The sequence below is a fragment of the Lampris incognitus genome, chromosome 2, assembly GCF_029633865.1.
Source record: "Lampris incognitus isolate fLamInc1 chromosome 2, fLamInc1.hap2, whole genome shotgun sequence".
Classification (NCBI taxonomy): Eukaryota; Metazoa; Chordata; class Actinopteri; order Lampriformes; family Lampridae; genus Lampris; species Lampris incognitus.
The window spans coordinates 136,218,591-136,238,123 of NC_079212.1; the positions used below are offsets into that span (position 1 = coordinate 136,218,591).

Sequence of the window (19,533 nt, forward strand, 5' to 3'; positions counted from 1 at the left end):
GGCGAGATAGCGCCGAGACTGGGCTACGTGGCTAAAAACGTACATTATGTGACCTAGAGACGCTGAATTCTCTTTTGTTATTTAGGTTCCGGAAGAAGCTACGCACATCATCATCTTCCCCTTCTTCTTCTTCTTCTTCTTCTTCTTCTTCTTCTTCTTCTTCTTCTTCTTCTTCTTCTTCTTCGTCTTCTTCTTCTTCTTCTTCTTCTGCTTCTGCTTCTTCTTCGTCTTTTTTGCTCCTCTTTTGAGTTTATTGGCGGTTGGCAGACAATAATTTGATGTATTACCGCCACCAACTGGAATTGGGAGTGAATCAAAATGTCCAGAAAAAAGAAGAAAAAACTCATGGCTTCTCAAATAAACTAATTATTTCACAGGTTTCTGAGAGGGAATAAAAGCCTCTCTCGGCAGCTGCTGCACACCTTCTGCAAAAACTCACACAACACCTAGAAATGTCCTTGCTGCATCGACATATATCTCAATTTTCTCAGATTTTTTTCCTACTCCAGCAGGCAAAACTCAGCATGCTTCCTGACTGACTTGTACTGCTTAGGTTCTTGTCTCACGTCATTCTCGTTGTTTCTCTCCATTCTTTTAGCAGCTTCAGCAAACTAGAATCCCTTTTCTGCTCTCATCTTATTCACCTTCTCTTCCTTAATTCTTTTTGGACACTGTGGTGACCCCGTATCATGATTTCCCTTCCAATGCAGGCACTTTGCTTGCGCTTTCTCAACTTTACAATCCAAAACATTGCAGTTGTCCTTCCCATATCTCCCACATCTTCTGACTCCATTGTTGCGGACCCGCCTCTTTTGGCTGTTGGGCTGGCTGCCTGCCTTCGTCCTTGTGTTTTGTGTTGCAGATGCCCAGTAGGTGTGGTCGGATTGGGAACATCTGGGCCCGGTGTTCCCAGTACCCCACTTGTTTGTTCCATGACGGAGAAAGGGGGAAACTCTGCTCCCAACGCTCCATGCTCCCCATCCTCCTTTGTTTATCTTTTTACCATACAACACTCCACTCACTATTCTACTCACTATTCTATCATTCATGCTTACACGCCAATACTGACTGTCACACCTCACAGCTTTTTGACAAATTTAGTTGTTTGTGTTAGTTGCAGATAATTGGGTGTATTGGGAGAAGGATGCCGAATATGGAGCTGCCAGGGAAGAGGAAAAGAGGAAGGCCAATAGAGGAGGTTTATGGATGTGGTGAGGGAGGACATGCAGGTGGCTGGTGTGACAGAGGAAGATGCAGAGGACAGGAAGAAATGGAAACGGATGATCCGCTGTGGCGACCCCTAACGGGAGCAGCCGAAAGTACTACTAGTACTAGTAGTAGTAGTAGTTAGTTAGTTTCAAACAAATTGTTTATTTATTTTTTGACTTTTTTGTTGTTTTTTTGTTTGTTTTTGCTTTACCTCCAGGTGTCAGCGACTACATTCCATTAATCAATAAGGCAAAAAAATCTATCTATCTATCTATCTATCTATCTATCTATCTATCTATCTATCTATCTATCTATCTATCTATCTATCTATCTATCTATCTATCTATATATATACACTACCGTTCAAAAGTTTGGGGTCACATTGAAATGTCCATATTTTTGAAGGAAAAGCACTGTACTTTTCAATGAAGATAACTTTAAACTAGTCTTAACTTTAAAGAAATACACTCTATACATTGCTAATGTGGTAAATGACTATTCTAGCTGCAAATGTCTGGTTTTTGGTGCAATATCTACATAGGTGTATAGAGGCCCATTTCAAGCAACTATCACGCCAGTGTTCTAATGGTACAATGTGTTTGCTCATTGGCTCAGAAGGCTAATTGATGATTAGAAAACCCTTGTGCAATCATGTTCACACATCTGAAAACAGTTTAGCTCGTTACAGAAGCTACAAAACTGACCTTCCTTTGAGCAGATTGAGTTTCTGGAGCATCACATTTGTGGGGTCAATTAAACGCTCAAAATGGCCAGAAAAAGAGAACTTTCATCTGAAACTCGACAGTCTATTCTTGTTCTTAGAAATGAAGGCTATTCCATGCGAGAAATTGCTAAGAAATTGAAGATTTCCTACTCCCTTCAGAGGACAGCACAAACAGGCTCTAACCAGAGTAGAAAAAGAAGTGGGAGGCCGCGTTGCACAACTGAGCAAGAAGATAAGTACATTAGAGTCTCTAGTTTGAGAAACAGACGCCTCACAGGTCCCCAACTGGCATCTTCATTAAATAGTACCCGCAAAACACCAGTGTCAACATCTACAGTGAAGAGGCGGCTGCGGGATTCTGGGCTTCAGGGCAGAGTGGCAAAGAAAAAGCCATATCTGAGACTGACCAATAAAAGAAAAAGATTAAGATGGGCAAAAGAACACAGACATTGGACAGAGGAAGACTGGAAAAAAGTGTTGTGGACGGATGAATCCAAGTTTGAGGTGTTTGGATCACAAAGAAGAACGTTTGTGAGACGCAGAACAAATGAAAAGATGCTGGAAGAATGCCTGACGCCATCTGTTAAGCATGGTGGAGGTAATGTGATGGTCTGGGGTTGCTTTGGTGCTGGTAAGGTGGGAGATTTGTACAGGGTAAAAGGGATTCTGAATAAGGAAGGCTATCACTCCATTTTGCAACACCATGCCATACCCAGTGGACAGCGCTTGATTGGAGCCAATTTCAACCTACAACAGGACAATGACCCTAAACACACCTCCAAATTGTGCAAGAACTATTTAGAGCAGAAGCAGTCAGCTGGTATTCTATCGGTAATGGAGTGGCCAGCGCAGTCACCAGATCTGAACCCCATTGAGCTGTTGTGGGAGCAGCTTGACCGTATGGTACGCAAGAAGTGCCCATCCAACCAATCCAACTTGTGGGAGCTGCTTCTGGAAGCGTGGGGTGCATATTCTCCAGATTACCTCAACAAATTAACAGCTAGAATGCCAAAGGTCTGCAATGCTGTAATTGCTGCAAATGGAGGATTCTTTGACGAAAGCAAAGTTTGATGTAAAAAAAATCTTATTTCAAATACAAATCATTATTTCTAACCTTGTCAATGTCTTGACTCTATTTTCTATTCATTTCACAACATATGGTGGTGAATAAGTGTGACTTTTCATGGAAAACACAAAATTGTTTGGGTGACCCCAAACTTTTGAACGGTAGTGTATATATATAGGCCGGCTGGTATAAATGGGCTAACAGGGCTAAGCCCTCCCTATCTTTTACAATAAAGATGAGAAAATTATTGCTAAAAAAACCCCGTTAGAACAGATAATTTAAAATTTTGCTGGAACCTAAGAGCTGCAACAGCGCTAAACAGTCACAAGAAAAACACTAAACCCATCTAAATGGGCTACTTTTTTACAGCCCACACACCATTGCGTCAGCTTCCGTTCGTCTTGGCGGTACGTGACAGGCGTGTTGGCCCCGCCCCCTCGGGTTGCTGCTCAGTAGGTCTAAACTCAGGCAGCCCGCAGGCCGCTGACTTGACCGCTGTGAGCCGCTGTGGCAATGGCGGCCGCAGGCCAGTTAGCACGAACGAGGTGGATTATTTACTTTCTCATCCATTTTCTTCAGTGTCCTTGGAGGAAAGGTTGGAAGTGAAGAGACTGGGGACACGTCGTCCAAACGATGTTCAAATAACACAAAAGGACAAACGACAAAATCGTAGGTTGTGTGTTACTTGGTTTCAGCGGAAGGCCTGGCTAACGGCGAGTGTAGCCGCCGATTCACGTCTCTGTTCACGTGCCTGCTTTTGGGAGGAGTCCTCGCGGCTTGGACCCGACGAGGAGTTGTGGATTTGAAACACTAAGCTGACAGAATGAGGACACATGACTGCAGCACAAATCACACTGGAAATAGCGTAAAGCTGTCGACGCTGGGTAAAGTGAACATCGCCTGTCAACCTGATGAGGGCCACCGCCTTTCTGTACAGAGACCCAACGAGCTGGTGAAGAAGAACAGGCATTCGTTATCACGCGGGGCACGTGAGCTAGCCCCGCGGGGGTCCGAGGAATCCCCGACTTCACTCCAGCGGGGCGTGTTTCTGGACCTGTTGACCTGTGCTCTTTGGTGGATAGGCAGTTAGCCCATAACCTGTCGAACACACAGGTTGCCAAGTACACGTCTAAGACGAGCCAGAATGAGTTGCTTGATTGTATTGTTGGCTGTTTATGGACAAAAACTGGCTGATGAAGTATGGCAGGCACCGTTTGTGGCTGTGCAACCCGGGACAGCCGGTGTGGCAGGTGTAAGGCAGTGTGTGATTGTGCTCAGGGACCAACCTGAGAACAACCTTCACAGCACTTTTACTGAAACACTGAAATGAACACAAACAGCCATCACAACCGCCATGACATCTGCAGAGTCAGAGGTGTTTCAGTACACTTGAGAGGATCAAATCAGTCCTCCGGAGTACTGTGGGCCAGGATAGGCTGAACGCCCTGGCTGTGCTGTCTGCTGAGCGGGACGTCAGTGACGTGGTGATGAACCTGTTTACATCCCAGAAAGGTCGTCGATGTGAGCTTCTCTCCAGATAAGGTAGGCCCAGGCCCATAGACCTCTTAAAAGACCACCAGACCCGTTTAGCTTTCCTGTCTACACATTGCTCGTCTCTCTTCTACAATGACCGTTATTTGTGCTGCGCTTACCAAATGGTTTTACTCGGGACACGTTTGACACAGTGTGTTGCAAAACAGTTGTGATAAAAACAGTTGCAGTGTTTACTGGCAGTCGTGTCAGTTGGGGCACGTTGTGTTGCGCATCCTTAGGCGGGCCCTTTTCTGACGTTGTAGGCTGCATGGTTCTGCATTCGGTTCTATCGTGTAGCAGCGCATCGTCCCATCATTCCTGCACACGTTGTTCTTGTTAAAAATGGCTTGTGCTAATGTGTACAGAGAAAATAGTCAAATGGTGTGTGTGTGTGTGCGCGCGCGCGCGCATGTGAGTTTTTTGGCATCAAGCCATTCTTATACTTCTCTTATACTTATATTTGTTGTAGAGCACTTGCTATAACGAGGTATATAGTGTCGTTGCTCTAACTTGGCATCTCGCACGTTGTGTTGCTGTTGCTGCAGTGTGAACTATAGATGGGTGTACTATGTTTGTTAGCCCACCCACCCAATATCACCACCAGCCGTCACTGTACGTTGGTCGGACAGTCAAAACCATCAAAACCAACGTGTGCGACGTGATGACGTCATCCGTACAATAATCAATTTTCTAAAGTTGTAGGTCATGGAAAAAGTGTCAGTTGCATTTCATAAATTTCTATCTAGTATGGACACAGTCTTCATAGAAATAAGCAAATATAGAAACATAATTCTCCTAAATTGCGATGGTTTGTGATTGTGCAACATTTTCCCATTGATCCCTACTTGTTTTACGCTTCGTTTCGGCATCCTTGGTGTCCATTTTTAGAGTGGCGTGTCTTTCTTTTAGGCTGAGGTACTTTTGTTCTTCTTCGTCGGTTTCTTCCTCTTCTTCGTCTTCTATCAACCATTCGCATCTAGTGTTTTGGTGCATTACTGCCACCTTCTGCTTCGGGGTGTCGATCAGACTTAAAACCTAACTACCCTGTTTCTCCCACATTGCTTGTCCCACTTTATTATGAGCTACTTTTATGAGATAATTTGCTACTTTTTTAATGCTTTGTTTGATCTGCAATGGCCCACTCTCAGTCTTGTAATTACTTTGCACATCTTTTCAATGTGCACCAAACAGCTATTCATGCCACTTTTAATGACACCATGTCTGTTTAGTGCACTGGCCGGACAGAGATAGTTTGCATACCAGTAATGCCACACCAGTTTGTGGAGGCTCTAAAAGCAACATGGTTTTGCTGCTATTATCATGGACTGTTTTGGCATCTCCATAGAGAAGCCATCCAGTCTGAAAGTACAGGCACACGTGTTGCTCTAAAGCCGCCTGAGGCAAATTTGTAATTTGTGATAACGGGCTATACAAATAAAATTGAATTGACTTGACAATGATTACAAACTCCTGTCTGTGGGTCGGATTCGAACCAAAATCTGACAAAATTATTAATGGCATACAGATGAGATACATACCCACAACTAGAGAGATGTTGCCTCATTGCTGTGTATCTGACAAATATCGGTTTGTCCTAACCACTACCTCTCCCGCTCTTCTCTTCAAAACAAACGCAGGAGCTTCCAGAAGATGGATGTACAGTAGATTGCCATGACAAGATTTCCAATTTCTCTGGATTAGTGTGGACACGGGGTCTCTGACTAACTCGATAGATGGACAGATTGATAGAAGTTTCATAGTCCCCCCCCCTTTTTTTTCTCTCCCCAATTCTATCTGGCCAATTACTGCTCCACCCCCTCTGCTGATCTGGGTAGGGCTTTAGACTACCACATGCCGCCTCCGATACATGTGGAGTCACCAGCTGCTTCTTCTCACCTGACAGTGAGGAGTTTCACCAGGGGGACGTAGCGCATGGGAGCATCACGCTATTCCCCCCAGCCCCCCGCACCCCCCCGAACAGGTGCTCCGACCAACCAGAGGAGGCACTACTGCAGTGACCAGGACACATACCCACATCCGGCTTCCCACCCGCAGACACAGCCAATTGTGTCTGTAGGGATGCCCGACCAAGCCGGAGGGAACACAGGGATTCAAACCAGTGATCCCCGTGTTGGTAGGCAACGGAATAGACTGCTATGCTACCCGGACACCCCCTTCGTAGTCTTTTAAAAGTAAAGTATCTATAAGCTTTATTGTTGAATCCATTTTTCTACCCCAACTTACCCGATATAGGTGGAGTAGGTGGGACCGTCTTCATAGAAAATACACGTTCTCCTGTATAAACGTAATTAATTACATAACTGCTCTTGCATCTGGTTGCAGCTCAAAGAGCACCAATTATTTCCTCTATGGGACCATGCTAAAATATGTTGTCTCGCACACTCCAAAAGGAGCGTTTTGTGCCGTCATTTGGCACAAAGTGGCTTTTTGCAGACTCTAAATAGTCATTTGGCGACCTGCCCATGCATATCCATGGTAAAAACAATGTAAAATGCTAATTTGTGTTGCGGCAGTAGCTCCATTGTCATGGACTCGAGAGACAAAGCCAAAGAAAGTTATTTTCACTCAAATAATGATGTCTGCTTTAGGCAGAGATAAAATTCAATTTACAGTGTGTTTTGAGTTTCTGCAACCCCATTTTAGGTTAGATCATCTGACACTTCAAGATAGGAACAAATTACAAAGGGTTACCTTGCTTGGGGAGACCATGATTATGCATTTATTATAAAAGTGTTCAAGAAGAACAGCCCTCTTAGTTTTTGATATGGCATTTTTGGTGTTGGGCATAGAAATCAAGGAGTATTCCCATCACCCCCCCTTTTTTCACCCCAATTGTACCCGGCCAATCACCCCAATCTTCCGAGCCATCCTGGTCACTGCTCTACCCCCTCTGCCGATCCGGGGAGGGCTGCAGACTACCACATGCTTCCTCCGATACATGTGGAGTCTTTTCACCCGACAGTGAGGAGTTTCACCAGGGGGACGTAGCATGCTATTCCCCCCAGTTCCCTCTTCCCCCCCGACCGACCAGATGAGGCGCTAGTGCAGTGACCAGGACACATACCCATATCCAGCTTCCCACCCGCAGACACGGCCAATTGTGTCTGCAGGGACTCCCGACCAAGCTGGAGGTAACACGGGGATTCGAACCGACGATCCCCAAGTTCGTAGGCAATGGAATAGAATGCTATGCCACCCGGACGCCCTAAGGAGTATTTTGATGGGTTAACATCACATTCCCCTGCACATTAGAGAAGATGCAGGAAACCTCCTCAGCTCTTTACAAAGCAGCCAACATCTCGAAGGTCATTAAGTCGATTGATGGCACCGAGTCTTGTGGCCAGTGCCTCAGTAGAGGAACATTAAACATCTGTTGGAAAGACTCGTCTGCCATCAGTGTCCAGGTAATCCGTAATCGGGGGGGGGGGGGGGGGTCATCACTAACACGGTGGCAAGATAGTCATGTAGAACACATGATTCTATTGTCTTGGCCAACTCAGCCATTTGGATGAGAATGGAGGATTTGGTGATGGCGGATACTGGCCATCCTCTCTCTCCTTGTCTCTCAGTGCTGGTAAAGCAGCCAGCTACACATGCAGAGAAATGCGGCCCACACTCAGGTGCAGTATGGAGAGGAACATCTCAGTTTGGCAGCAATGTTTTCACTGCATTGGCAAGTCTGACGATAGTCTGCGTTTAGAGGAAAAGTCTGTTTTTTTTTCTTTCCTAAGCCCCATTTGTCTATTGTTTGGAGTCCAAACAAGTGGTGGTTTTCAGAATCATATATTGACTCTGTATTGATAAGCCAGCATCAGCTGACTGCTGCACACAAAGCTACAAATAGCATCTACTTAAACAGCCCTTTTTTGGCACCAACATGCTCATAACATTCTCAGAAGTGTCTGAAAACAACTTCCATGATGAAAACACAATCTCAGTGCAGTCAGTCAGCACAGTGATGGACCTTTTGTGCTCTTCTCGCCAACTCTCTCGCGCTTCCACTGTTATCTTCCTGCAACATCTCACTCCTCGTACGGTTACGGAGTGCAACTTCTTGGTTAGAAATGGATTGATAGCTATGTATGCAATTTCATGATTGACACTGGGGATAAGGCTCTTAAGATTCCTCTCAAGATTTTCCGAGCCTGTTGGTGCCAAAAAACAGCTATTTTAGCAGAGGTTATTTGGCAAGCACTATTGCCCCAAAGGATTACGTTGCAGCTTGGTGTGCAGCAGTTGGCTGACATGAGCATGCTCCATACTTGGTCAGTTTAAGACATTCTGCTACCCATTGCTTGGTTTGAGTCTTAACAACAGGAGAGTAGGGCTCGAGTTAAAAAAAACAAACACAGAATATTCCTTTAAAATCCACTCAGTGTTGTGCTGTTGTGGCCGTAGCAGCTTTGCGTCACAGTGATTCAATCAAAGCTGATGCTGACCTCCCAGAAGTGGAAGAAGGGGATCTTGGAGAAAGTGATGGCCATGTCAGTGTTACCCATATAGATCAGGCTGCATCCTATGGTGTTAATATTTGTTTACTGTTGGATAGTACTGTCTTTTGCGTTGTTTAAAAGGGACATTCAGCGTACACGTGAGCTACTTGTTTAATCCATATAATTGATTTTCCAAGATAATTAAAATCTTGTTCAATAAATGGCTTTGTTTGAGCTCCATTTACTAAAATGTCTCTATTCGTTGTATGGCAACTCAGAGTCAGTTGCTAGCATGAAAAACCTCACTAACTTGAATACTGTATGTAGCCCATTAGCCCAACAAGGATTTATAACTCATAGGTTTATACTTTCTTTAAGGTACAATCCATAGGGGTGTCCAGGTGGCGTAGCGGACTATTCCATTGCCTATCAACACAGGGATCGCCGGTTCGAATCCCCGGGTTACCTCCGGCTTGGTCGTTCGTCCCCACTGGCCGTGTCTGCAGGTGGGAAGCTGGATGTGGGTATGTGTCCTGGTCCCTGCACTAGCGCCTCCTCTGGCCGGTTGGGGCGGGTGTTCGGGGGGGGACTGGGGGGAATAGTGAGATCCTCCCACGCGCTACGTCCCCCTGGCGAAACTCCTCACTGTCAGGTGAAAAGAAGCGGCTGGTGACCACATGTATCGGAGGAGGCATGTGGTAGTCTGCAGTCCTCCCCGGATCAGCAGAGGGGGCGGAGCAGGGGCTAGAACGGCTCGGAAGAGTGGGGTAATTGGCCGGATATACAATTGGGGGAAAAAAGGGACCCCCCCCAAAAAAAAGGTCCAATCCATAATGGCATGCATCTCCATGAGTGCTCAGCTGGCAACAAGAAACATGGCATATCTTACCAGCGGGTCAACATCGTGAGTTTGTCTGAGAAATGGAAACAAACTGAAAACCTCAAGAGGAACTGAAAGCGACGTGGCGCTCCCTGGCTGGTTTTCTCATTCGTGAGCAATAAAGCGAGTGATGTTTATCACGTCGGCCCATAACGGTCCCACCTTTACCGTTGTTACTGTTGCACAGACTGTGTGCAGCAATTGCGGACTGCACCTTTAACACCCGGGGCAGCATCATTTATTCTGGGCTGAGGAAGTGAAGCAGGCTCACGAAATGGCAATAGACAAATAACTTTGTCAATGTGACACCTTTTAACAACAATAACAACAAAAAAACGCCTCGTCAATAACGTCTTGTTGTAGTTCGGAGATTTGTGAAGAAACTTTTCATCGACTTGTCCAAGGTTTATTGCGAGAACACAGACGCACCATGCTTACCAAGTGTGGGTGGCTGGATGTGGAGATGCTGTGGGTGCTTATCTGTTTATTTTAAATACCAGATTTATTTCTGGTATTCACAAATTCCTTGCAAGGCACACGGTGCTTTGCAAGGAATTTGTGATTGAATTTGAGTCACTGGAACAAGTCTCTGAAATTGAAGGAAATGTTTTGTAGTTTAAATTGTATGAATTCATGGGTCTATATGTCACAGCCCATTGAAATCCAACTCTGATACAAACGTGTACATACAGTGGCTTGCAAAAGTATTCATACCCCTTGAACTTTTCCACATTTTGTCACGTTTCGACCACAAACATAAATATGTTATTGGAATTTTATGTGAAAGACCAACACAAAGTGGCACACAATTGTGAAGTACAAAGAAAATTATACATGATTTAAAACATTTTTTACAAATAAAAAACTGAAAAGTGCGGTGTGCAAAAGTGTTCAGCCCCCCTGAGTCAATACTTTGTGGAACCGCCTTTTGCTGCAATTACAGCTACAAGTCTTTTGGGGTATGTCTCTACCAGCTTTGCACGTCTAGAGACTGAAATTTTTGCCCATTCTTCTTTGCAAAACAGCTCAAGCTCAGTCAGATTAGATGGAGAGCGTTTGTGAACGGCAGTTTTCAGATCTTGCCACAGATTCTTAATTGGATTTAGGTCTGGACTTAGACTGGGCCATTCTAACACATGAATATGTTTTGTTTTAAACCATTCCATTGTAGCCCTGGCATTATGTTTAGGGTCGTTGTCCTGCTGGAAGGTGAACCTCCGCCCCAGTCTCAAGTCTTTTGCAGACTCCCAACAGGTTTTCTTCCAAGATTGCCCTGTATTTGGCTCCATCCATCTTCCCATCAACTCTGACCATCTTCCCTGTCCCTGCTGAAGAGAAGCACCCCCAGAGCATGATGCTGCCACCACCATGTTTGACAGTGGGGATGGTGTGTTCAGAGTGATGTGCAGTGTTAGTTTTCCACCACACATAGCGTTTTGCATTTAGGCCAAAAAGTTCAATTTTGGCCCCACCGACCAGAGCACCTTCTTCCACATGTTTGCTGTGTCCCCCACATGGCTTCTGGCAAACTGCAAACGGGTCTTCTTATGGTTTTCTTTTAACAATGGCTTTCTTCTTGCCACTCTTCCATAAAGGCCAGATTTGTGCAGTGCATGACCAATAGTTGTCCTGTGGACAGATTCCCCCACCTGAGCTGTGGATCTCTGCAGTTCGTCCAGAGTCACCACGGGCCTCTTGGCTGCATCTCTGATCAGTGCTCTCCTTGTTCGGCCTGTAAGTTTAGGTGGACGGCCGTGTCTTGGTAGGTTTGCAGTTGTGCCATACTCTTTCCATTTCCGGATGATGGATTGAACAGTGCTCCGTGAGATGTTCAAAGCTTGGGAAATCTTTTTATAGCCTAACCCTGCTTTAAACCTCTCCACAACTTTATCCCTGACCTGTCTGGTGTGTTCCTTGGACTTCATGGTGCTGTTTGCTCCCCAATATTCTCTTAACAAACCTATGAGGCCGTCACAGAACAGCTGTATTTGTACTGAGATTAGATTACACACAGGTTGACTCTATTTAGTCATTAGGTCAACATTCGATCATTCAGCAATCATCAGGCAACTTCTGAAGGCAATTGGTTGCACTCAGAGAAAAGGGAGCTGAATACTTTTGCACACTGCACTTTTCAGTTTTTTATTTGTAAAAATTGTTTTAAATCATGTATAATTTTCTTTGTACTTCACAATTGTGTGCCACTTTGTGTTGGTCTTTCACATAAAATTCCAATAAAATATATTTATGTTTGTGGTTGTAACGTGACAAAATGTGGAAAAGTTCAAGGGGTATGAATACTTTTGCAAGCCACTGTATATATGTGTAATATTAAAGGGGTTCTCCATGATCTGCAAATATAGGAGAAAAAAGAGAACCTTGGCGTATTTTTTCCTCTCCTTGAGACTTCATAGATGTCCCTGGAAATAAAAAGGCATATCTTCCCATCTCAGTCCCCCAGTCTTTACTTGATGTCATCATTACCAGGAGTCGGACAACAACATTAGCCTACGTTTAAACCTGTGATGGACTGTGGTGCTCCAGTATTTATATGTCCATTGTTTAAGATCGCCTGTTTTTTCATGGCAGTGATGAAACTTATATAAAAATTATATGGCACTGTCTCCAAACCGTATAACATAGCAGGTCTCACAACCATCTTGCAACCCTTCCCTTTAACTCTTGCTGGTACCCTTCTGTCGCAAATCACTCCTGACACTCTTCTCCACCCACTCCATCCTGCCTGGGACTCTTCCGCACTCCCCGTTACTTTGAACAGTTGACCCCAAGTATTTAAATTCATCCGCCTTCGTCACCTCCACTCCTTGGATCCTCACCATTCCACTGTCCTCCCTCTCATTCACGCATATGTATTCCATCTTGCTCCTACTGACTTTCATTCCTCTTCTCTCCAGTGCATACCTCCACCTCTCCAGGCTCTCCTCAACCTGCACCCTACTCTCACTACAGTACAACTAACAATGCAAAATCCAAAAGCACCCCACAGTTGAGGAATCCTGACAAAATGATGAAAAAGTGCTCCCAGTTGAAGTTTTCATCCATAGGTTAGTCAAACAAGTTCTGGAAAAGTGGGCCGTGCATGGGGTACCAGGTGTTGTTTTTTTTTTCTTTGCAGGTTTTCAGAGATTTTATATCTTTCCTTCACAGGTGAAAATACCAACCAAATACCAACAGCCTAACATTAGAGCACCGTCTTTTCTTACCCTACATCAATATATCCATCCATCCATTATCCAAACTGCTTGTCCTGCTGTCGGGGTCGCGGGATGCTGGAGCCTATCCCAGCAGTCATTGGGCAGCAGGCGGGGAGACACCCTGGACAGCCCGCCAGTCCATCACAGGGCCATCAATCAATATATCAATATATTTATAAATAAAATATAATTAATAAATCACAGAACCACCATATAATCAGAGATGTATGTTGATCCAGAAACTACACAAGACCAGCTCTCTCTGTAGGTGTGCGTGTGTGTGTGATATCTATATTCTTTGGAGTCACACGGCAGGGTGTGATCCTGCTATTCAATATATCCGTGCTCTAGAAATGAAATGTTTAGTGTCATGCAGTATTTCTACCTCTAGATGGCAGTGTGCTCCATTAAAACAGGTTTTCTGAGGCGAGAAGGGCAGCCAGCGTCCAAACTCCCTGCAGTGGTGAAGGCTCACAGATAAGAGCAGATATGTATAAACGTCCCTTGGTGTAAGACAATACAATTAACCATTCGGTTACCCTTTTAGCTTTGCCCTCCTCGAGGACTTCCATTATGGAGGCAGTAATGTGGCCCGCTGGAAAAGGACCCAGTTGGTTCTGTGTTTCATAATTCCCTGCAAAGAATGTTTAGTGCTATATGGAAATGCAACAACAACATAAAACAAGTATGAAGTGGCTGGCAAATAAATCCCCTAGCAATCTTTTCCTGTCTTTTGAAAAGTCAGACATGTGAACACTTCGAATCTACATAGCTCATTTTATTATTATCATCGCTGTATATATGGAATATCTACCTACTACTATTTGGTGTCCTTCTGTACTTGTGTCTTGCAACGGTGTGTTGCATGACTTGTGTTAGGTGTTTATTACCATTTTCCTAACTAACCCCAACATGTAGCTGCATCTTTTAACATTTTATCAAGATCAACATAATGGTTATTGTATTTTATTCATGTCTACTTTTTACAGTGGCGGACTCCGGCTGTTTGAGGGGCAGGGGCGGAAAAAAATAAAAAAGGGCACCAGCTGGATGCGGCGGGGCACCAGCGTACACAAAGTCCACGTTTCGTCCACTGGAAGGGGCACTTAATCACGTTTTCTGCACTGGAAGGGCACCCTAGAGGGCACTTTATCATGTTTTGCCCACTGGAAAGGCACCGTAGAGGGCACTATATCATGTTTTGTACATCTAAAGGGCACCCTAGAGGGCACTTAATCACATTTTGTACACTGAAGGGCACCCTAGAGGGCCCTATATCATGTTTTTATCTACCATAGGGACATCCAAGAGGGCACTTTTGCGGCATTTTTTTTTCAAACATGGGGGCACCAGGGGTGGGGGCAATACCCCCCCCCCCCGGGGTCCACCAGTGACTGTTTATTGTTGCTCTGCGTGTATCAAAAGGTGGCTGTGGTCAGTGTTGCTTGGCTGTGTCTTGTTGTTGCTGTGTTATTGTACTGATGTTTTGCTGTTTCCCATTGCCATCCATGGCTCGTGTTCGCTCTCTCTCTTTCTTTCTCTCGAGAATTCTCGCTTGTTACGGTCTTTCTGGCATCTTGTCGTCTTTGTTCTGTAATGTTATCATCGCCAAAGGACTGCAGTCGAAAATTAGCCAGCTGGCTAACGCTGGCACACTTATAGAAATGCTGATTAATGTGTGTGTAAAAAGATAATAAAAAAAAGAAAGATAAATCTGTTACACCGAACTATGTAAACATCACTGCACATTTGATTGCACCAAATTACACCAAAACCCATATTTTATTTTATGTATAGCAATACCATTTACATATTAAATAACACTATAATAGAATGCGTTGATATAGCTTTCAACAAAACAAAACTTTTTTTTGTTGTCTAACGTCATGTTACAAAAGAGGGAGGAACAGCCATCTGTTCAAAACGAATCAATAGGAGGAAATAATTCAGTGACTTAAGAGAGACCCGATCCATTGTATACCTAGACAACAGAATTCTTGCCTCCAGAGGATGGAGAGAGAAAAAATAAAAATCCCAAAACAAAGGATTAACATTGTAATATCACAATCACTGCCTGAAAGATAATGGGAGGCGTGAAACTGCAAAAACTGGAATGTGATGACAACCACAAGCTCAATGCACAGAGACCTGGTTTCCACGCGTTTCAACACAAAAGCAGTGCCGCGAGGCGATTTTAAACGACAGAGGAAGAAAAAAAGAAAAGAAATAGAATACACAGATACAGATGAAAATATTAAAATTCTGTCATAACCGTTCCGTTGATTAATCATACCAGAAATGTCTGTGCGCCCATGAAAATCTTGCAGGAATAAATCTGCAGAAGTGAACACAGGAAATGCACAAATGATGACTGCTATTAGAAAAAAAAAAGGATTGCAAAACATTTCTTTTGCAGAGAATAAAAACGATGGCGGAAACCGAGATGCAAAAAAATAAAAAAATCAGGATGATTCAGATTATACTATGTTTCCTCTGACACAGTGAATTGATACAAAAGTTTCCAGAGAAGGCTTGGTTACAGAAGCAACAAAATATATACACTTCTTATTGACAGCACACCTGTGTCTACGTTTCCAAGGCAACACACAACACTTGATTCGGGTAGTGACGGTGTCCTCGGCGGAAGCCCAGGACAGGAGAACGTGTTAAGCTTTCAGTATATCCCATACTCATCCCGTGGTTACACATAATTCATCAATGGTGGCCCATTTAGATGAGATATAATGCAGGAGAAACAAAAGAAAGTACAAAGTGTTTTATGCAGCATTCCTTTAAAATTTGGTTTTCTATCCTTTTTCTATCCTTCAGTATGTCTTCCGCTGTATCCATCCATTCATTATCTGAACCGCTTATCCTGCTCTCAGGGTCGTGGGATGCTGGAGCCTATCCCAGCAGTCATTGGGCGGCAGGCGGGGAAACACCCTGGACAGGCCGCCAGGCCATCACAGGGCCAACACACAGACACACACATTCATACCTAGGGACAATTTAGTACGGTCGATTCGCCTGACCTACATGTCTTTGGACTGTGGGAGGAAACCGGAGCCCCCGGAGGAAACCCACGCAGACACGGGGAGAACATGCAAACTCCACACAGAGGACGACCCGGGACGACCCAGGACGACCCACCAAGGTTGGACCACCCCGGGGCTCGAACCCGGGACCTTCTCGCTGTGAGGCGACCGCGCTAACCACTGCGCCACCGTGCCGCTCTTCCGCTGTATGCAACCCTTAAATAAAACCATTCCCACAATTGGGAGTGTCTGAAGAAAACGATACTGGTGACCGTGACTGGATTATTGGCTGAGAATTTGTGGAATATGGACCGGGGGAAGGGATAAAAAAAAAACATAAAAAAAAAAGAAAAAGATTGCTCTAACTCTTTTCTGCATGGAAAGGATTTGAGTCTTTGGTAAAAGTTAAAACTTAAACGTCATGTAGCCCCGCCGTTTTTGCCAACAGACGTCGGACAGAGATGAGTCTGAATATAATGACGTTGTGCTGTGTAAAAACTTCCTGTTCACATTTTCACTTAAATGCAAGTCGCACGTGTACATCTTACACCATCGATCATAAAGGAAAAAAAAAGTACATCTTCAAAAAAATGAGATTGAAATCATACCATCCGGACAAATCGGAGGAAACCGGAATGCGTCCACATCCGAGGGCATCGCAACCGAAGGGATAAAACTGTACATTACGTTCGGACTCCAGGAGCACAGCGGCTTTGTCCTGGCGTAGGCCACAAACCATCACGGCCGCCTCTGCAGGGACAGCAGCGGCGGTACTACAAACTCGAGCAGAAGCGTTGAGCGGAAAACTATATACACAAGGCCTTTGGAGATTGGAGCAAGTGTTTTGCACCTCTCTAAGAGTGAGCCGTGACTGAGAGCGACTCGCACAACTCTCGTTTCCTAAAAGCAAGGAATGGCAAGTTGCTGCATTATCTGTCGAGACACTTCAGAAGTTTCCTTAGTCGTGACGACGTCGAAAAATCTCTGTACTGGTCTGTGAGTGTGTGTGTGTGTGTACATGTGCCTGAGAATGTGTTTATGATTTTTTTTTTTGGATGACTTAGCAGCATACGATAATGGGACAGGGCAAAAGGGGTCCATTTCAGAAGAGGGAGCCAATCACCATATGTGAGCGAGTTGGGTGGCGGGCGGCCGGTGGAAATCAACCGGCCTGAAGGTCGGAGGCCGCGAGAGACAAAATCACCAAGTCATAATTATAAAGATGAATTTTATATGTCGTGATAAAAGTTCACAGCAGCAGTTGTTACACCACCTCAGGTACTTTGACATTAGTGTGGAAAATGAGACGAGAGACAAAACAAAGAGAAGAGGAACAACTTAAAACAAGGGCTACTCGAAGAAGAACCGAGACCCGCGCCCGGACCGAGTGGTACATGAAGATAAGCACAGAAGTCTATGGGGAGTATTCGATCAAGCGATGGATAGGAGGATTTCTTGCCTTCCCCGTCCGCTGTCTAAAAAGTAAGTCACCGTGCTGGGGGGGGGGGGGTTCTTCACAGAAACAGTTGATTTAGGGCCATAGTCATGGAATGTAAAAAAAAAAAAAAAAAATCAGAGCAGGAGTGGAGGAAAAGCCGAGTGAGTCAGCTTCAGTATAGGCAGTAACACTGACATTATATAGTGCAAACAAGAAAAGACAAAGTGTTTCTCGTCGCTGTCGCCATTGTGAAACTGAAAAACGCAGGTGCAAACCCTTCAGTAGGAGGACATTAAGACATATAATGGCGAAAAAAAATAAATATCAAAAACTTTTTTATCAGTGTAAAAAAGTAATCAGGTTATTCATCTTAACCAAGAGTCTGGCAAAAAAGGCCTTGAAAATTCTTGTCCACAATAGTTTCTTGACATTTTACAAAGTTAAGTGCCTCCCTTCTCGGCCCTGTAGGGTTGTCAGAGCGCCAGGATCTCCTCAGACCAGTGACTCCATGCTCTCTGCCTGGTCCGACTGGTCGGACATGGACGCCATGGTTCCGTTAATGTCCCTGGCCAGAAGGTCCGAGCCGTTCTCCTTGTTGCTGACCAGGCTCAGTAGAGCTTTATAAAGGTACTGGTACTGATCCTGCAGACAAACGGAATCACAGGTGGAGGGAGAAATAGAATGAGAGAAGAAAGGAAAGGTGGGGTGGGGTGGGGTGGGGGGGAGATATGATAAGGTTGGACACTTTGTAGGTATCAATGATGCACCAAAACCTAGCTGATTCAATTCAGTGATGACAGCCGTAAAATGAACACGGCCACCTAAAATCCACTTTTGGATTGTCTTGGAAATGGATCGCCTATTTTATTATCATATATATTTCAATACTGTACGTACTTCAAACTGTTTGTAGATTAAAAAAAAAGAAGAAAAAAGACAACCAATAATTTCACAGGTATGATGTCACAGCATCACTGGTTCTCCTCTTTCTTTTGAAAGGTGATAAAGAGTTAGAGCAGGGAAGGGGCTTGCCACTGAAAAATGAATAATAATTAATATTTACTGTCTGCAGTGCAAAACACCAGATGAACTGACAAAAATTGTCAGCCTGCAATGATTACAGATAAAAAACGACCTGTTCTATTACAAAATTATTAATTTCTATAGTTCCACTGTGCATCATGCATGTATAATAAAAAATATAAATATAATATGTAGAATGCATAATTTGAATATCATTTGTGCATTTATACACCATCTGTCCAGGCAAATCGACTGAATACAGCTCACATATCACACATTCATGAGCACAGCGTTGCCCTTGCAAAGCCACACAGCTCGTACAGGGATTTGAACCACCAACCTTCCAGTCACAAGGCTAATTTTCTAGCTACCAAGAGGTAAATATGCACGTTAAAGAGCTTTTCACAAGCATCAAAACCAGCACTCCATAAAAAACATACAGAGAAGAGGGGGCATAGCATCCCCTGTTGGTGACTGTCTGACTTGCAGCTGACGAACTCACAATGTCTGTGAAGACCCCGGGCCTCATTAAGTTGATCATCTTGGCCACCTGATAGACATCCACAGCGTTCTCGCTTTCCAGCTGCTGCGACAGGGTGGTGAGGGCACATACCATGCCTGCAGACACCGCACCCCACCTGAGCAAGCAAACACAAGGCAACAAGGTGAGCATAAATCTAAACAGTCAACACAATGTCTCTCCTTGTCTGCGATGTTAAAGAGAATCCTGGAATCAGAAATCCAAAAAGGAAAAAAAAATAGGCTTAATCTGTGTTGCTTTCAAGTAGGCTTGAAGGATTTGTGATGTAACTGTGCAGTGTGGTGGCAGTTTTTTGTTAGCTTGAATGATTCCCATCAAGGACAACAACTTCCACCTTGGAGCCCTTTCTTGTCTTAGGTTTTGCCAAAGCACTTCTAAAGAGAAGCAAGGTAACGTTCACTCAGCTGCATCGGTA

At 44.4% G+C, this 19,533-nt stretch overlaps 1 protein-coding gene across 1 annotated transcript in view; it reads right to left on the minus strand.

Annotated features, from left to right (window-relative positions):
- Nucleotides 1-14,845: 14,845 nt before the first annotated feature.
- LOC130107348 (receptor-type tyrosine-protein phosphatase gamma-like) overlaps nucleotides 14,846-19,533 on the minus strand; it is a 441,957-nt gene continuing 437,269 nt past the window's right edge. The window contains exons 28-29 of the mRNA XM_056273898.1: nucleotides 19,080-19,215; nucleotides 14,846-18,196 (exon numbers count right to left, since the gene is read on the minus strand). Of these exons, the coding sequence (XP_056129873.1) occupies nucleotides 18,047-18,196; nucleotides 19,080-19,215 (286 nt within the window). The 3' untranslated portion in view covers nucleotides 14,846-18,046. The remainder of the gene's footprint in view (nucleotides 18,197-19,079; nucleotides 19,216-19,533) is intronic.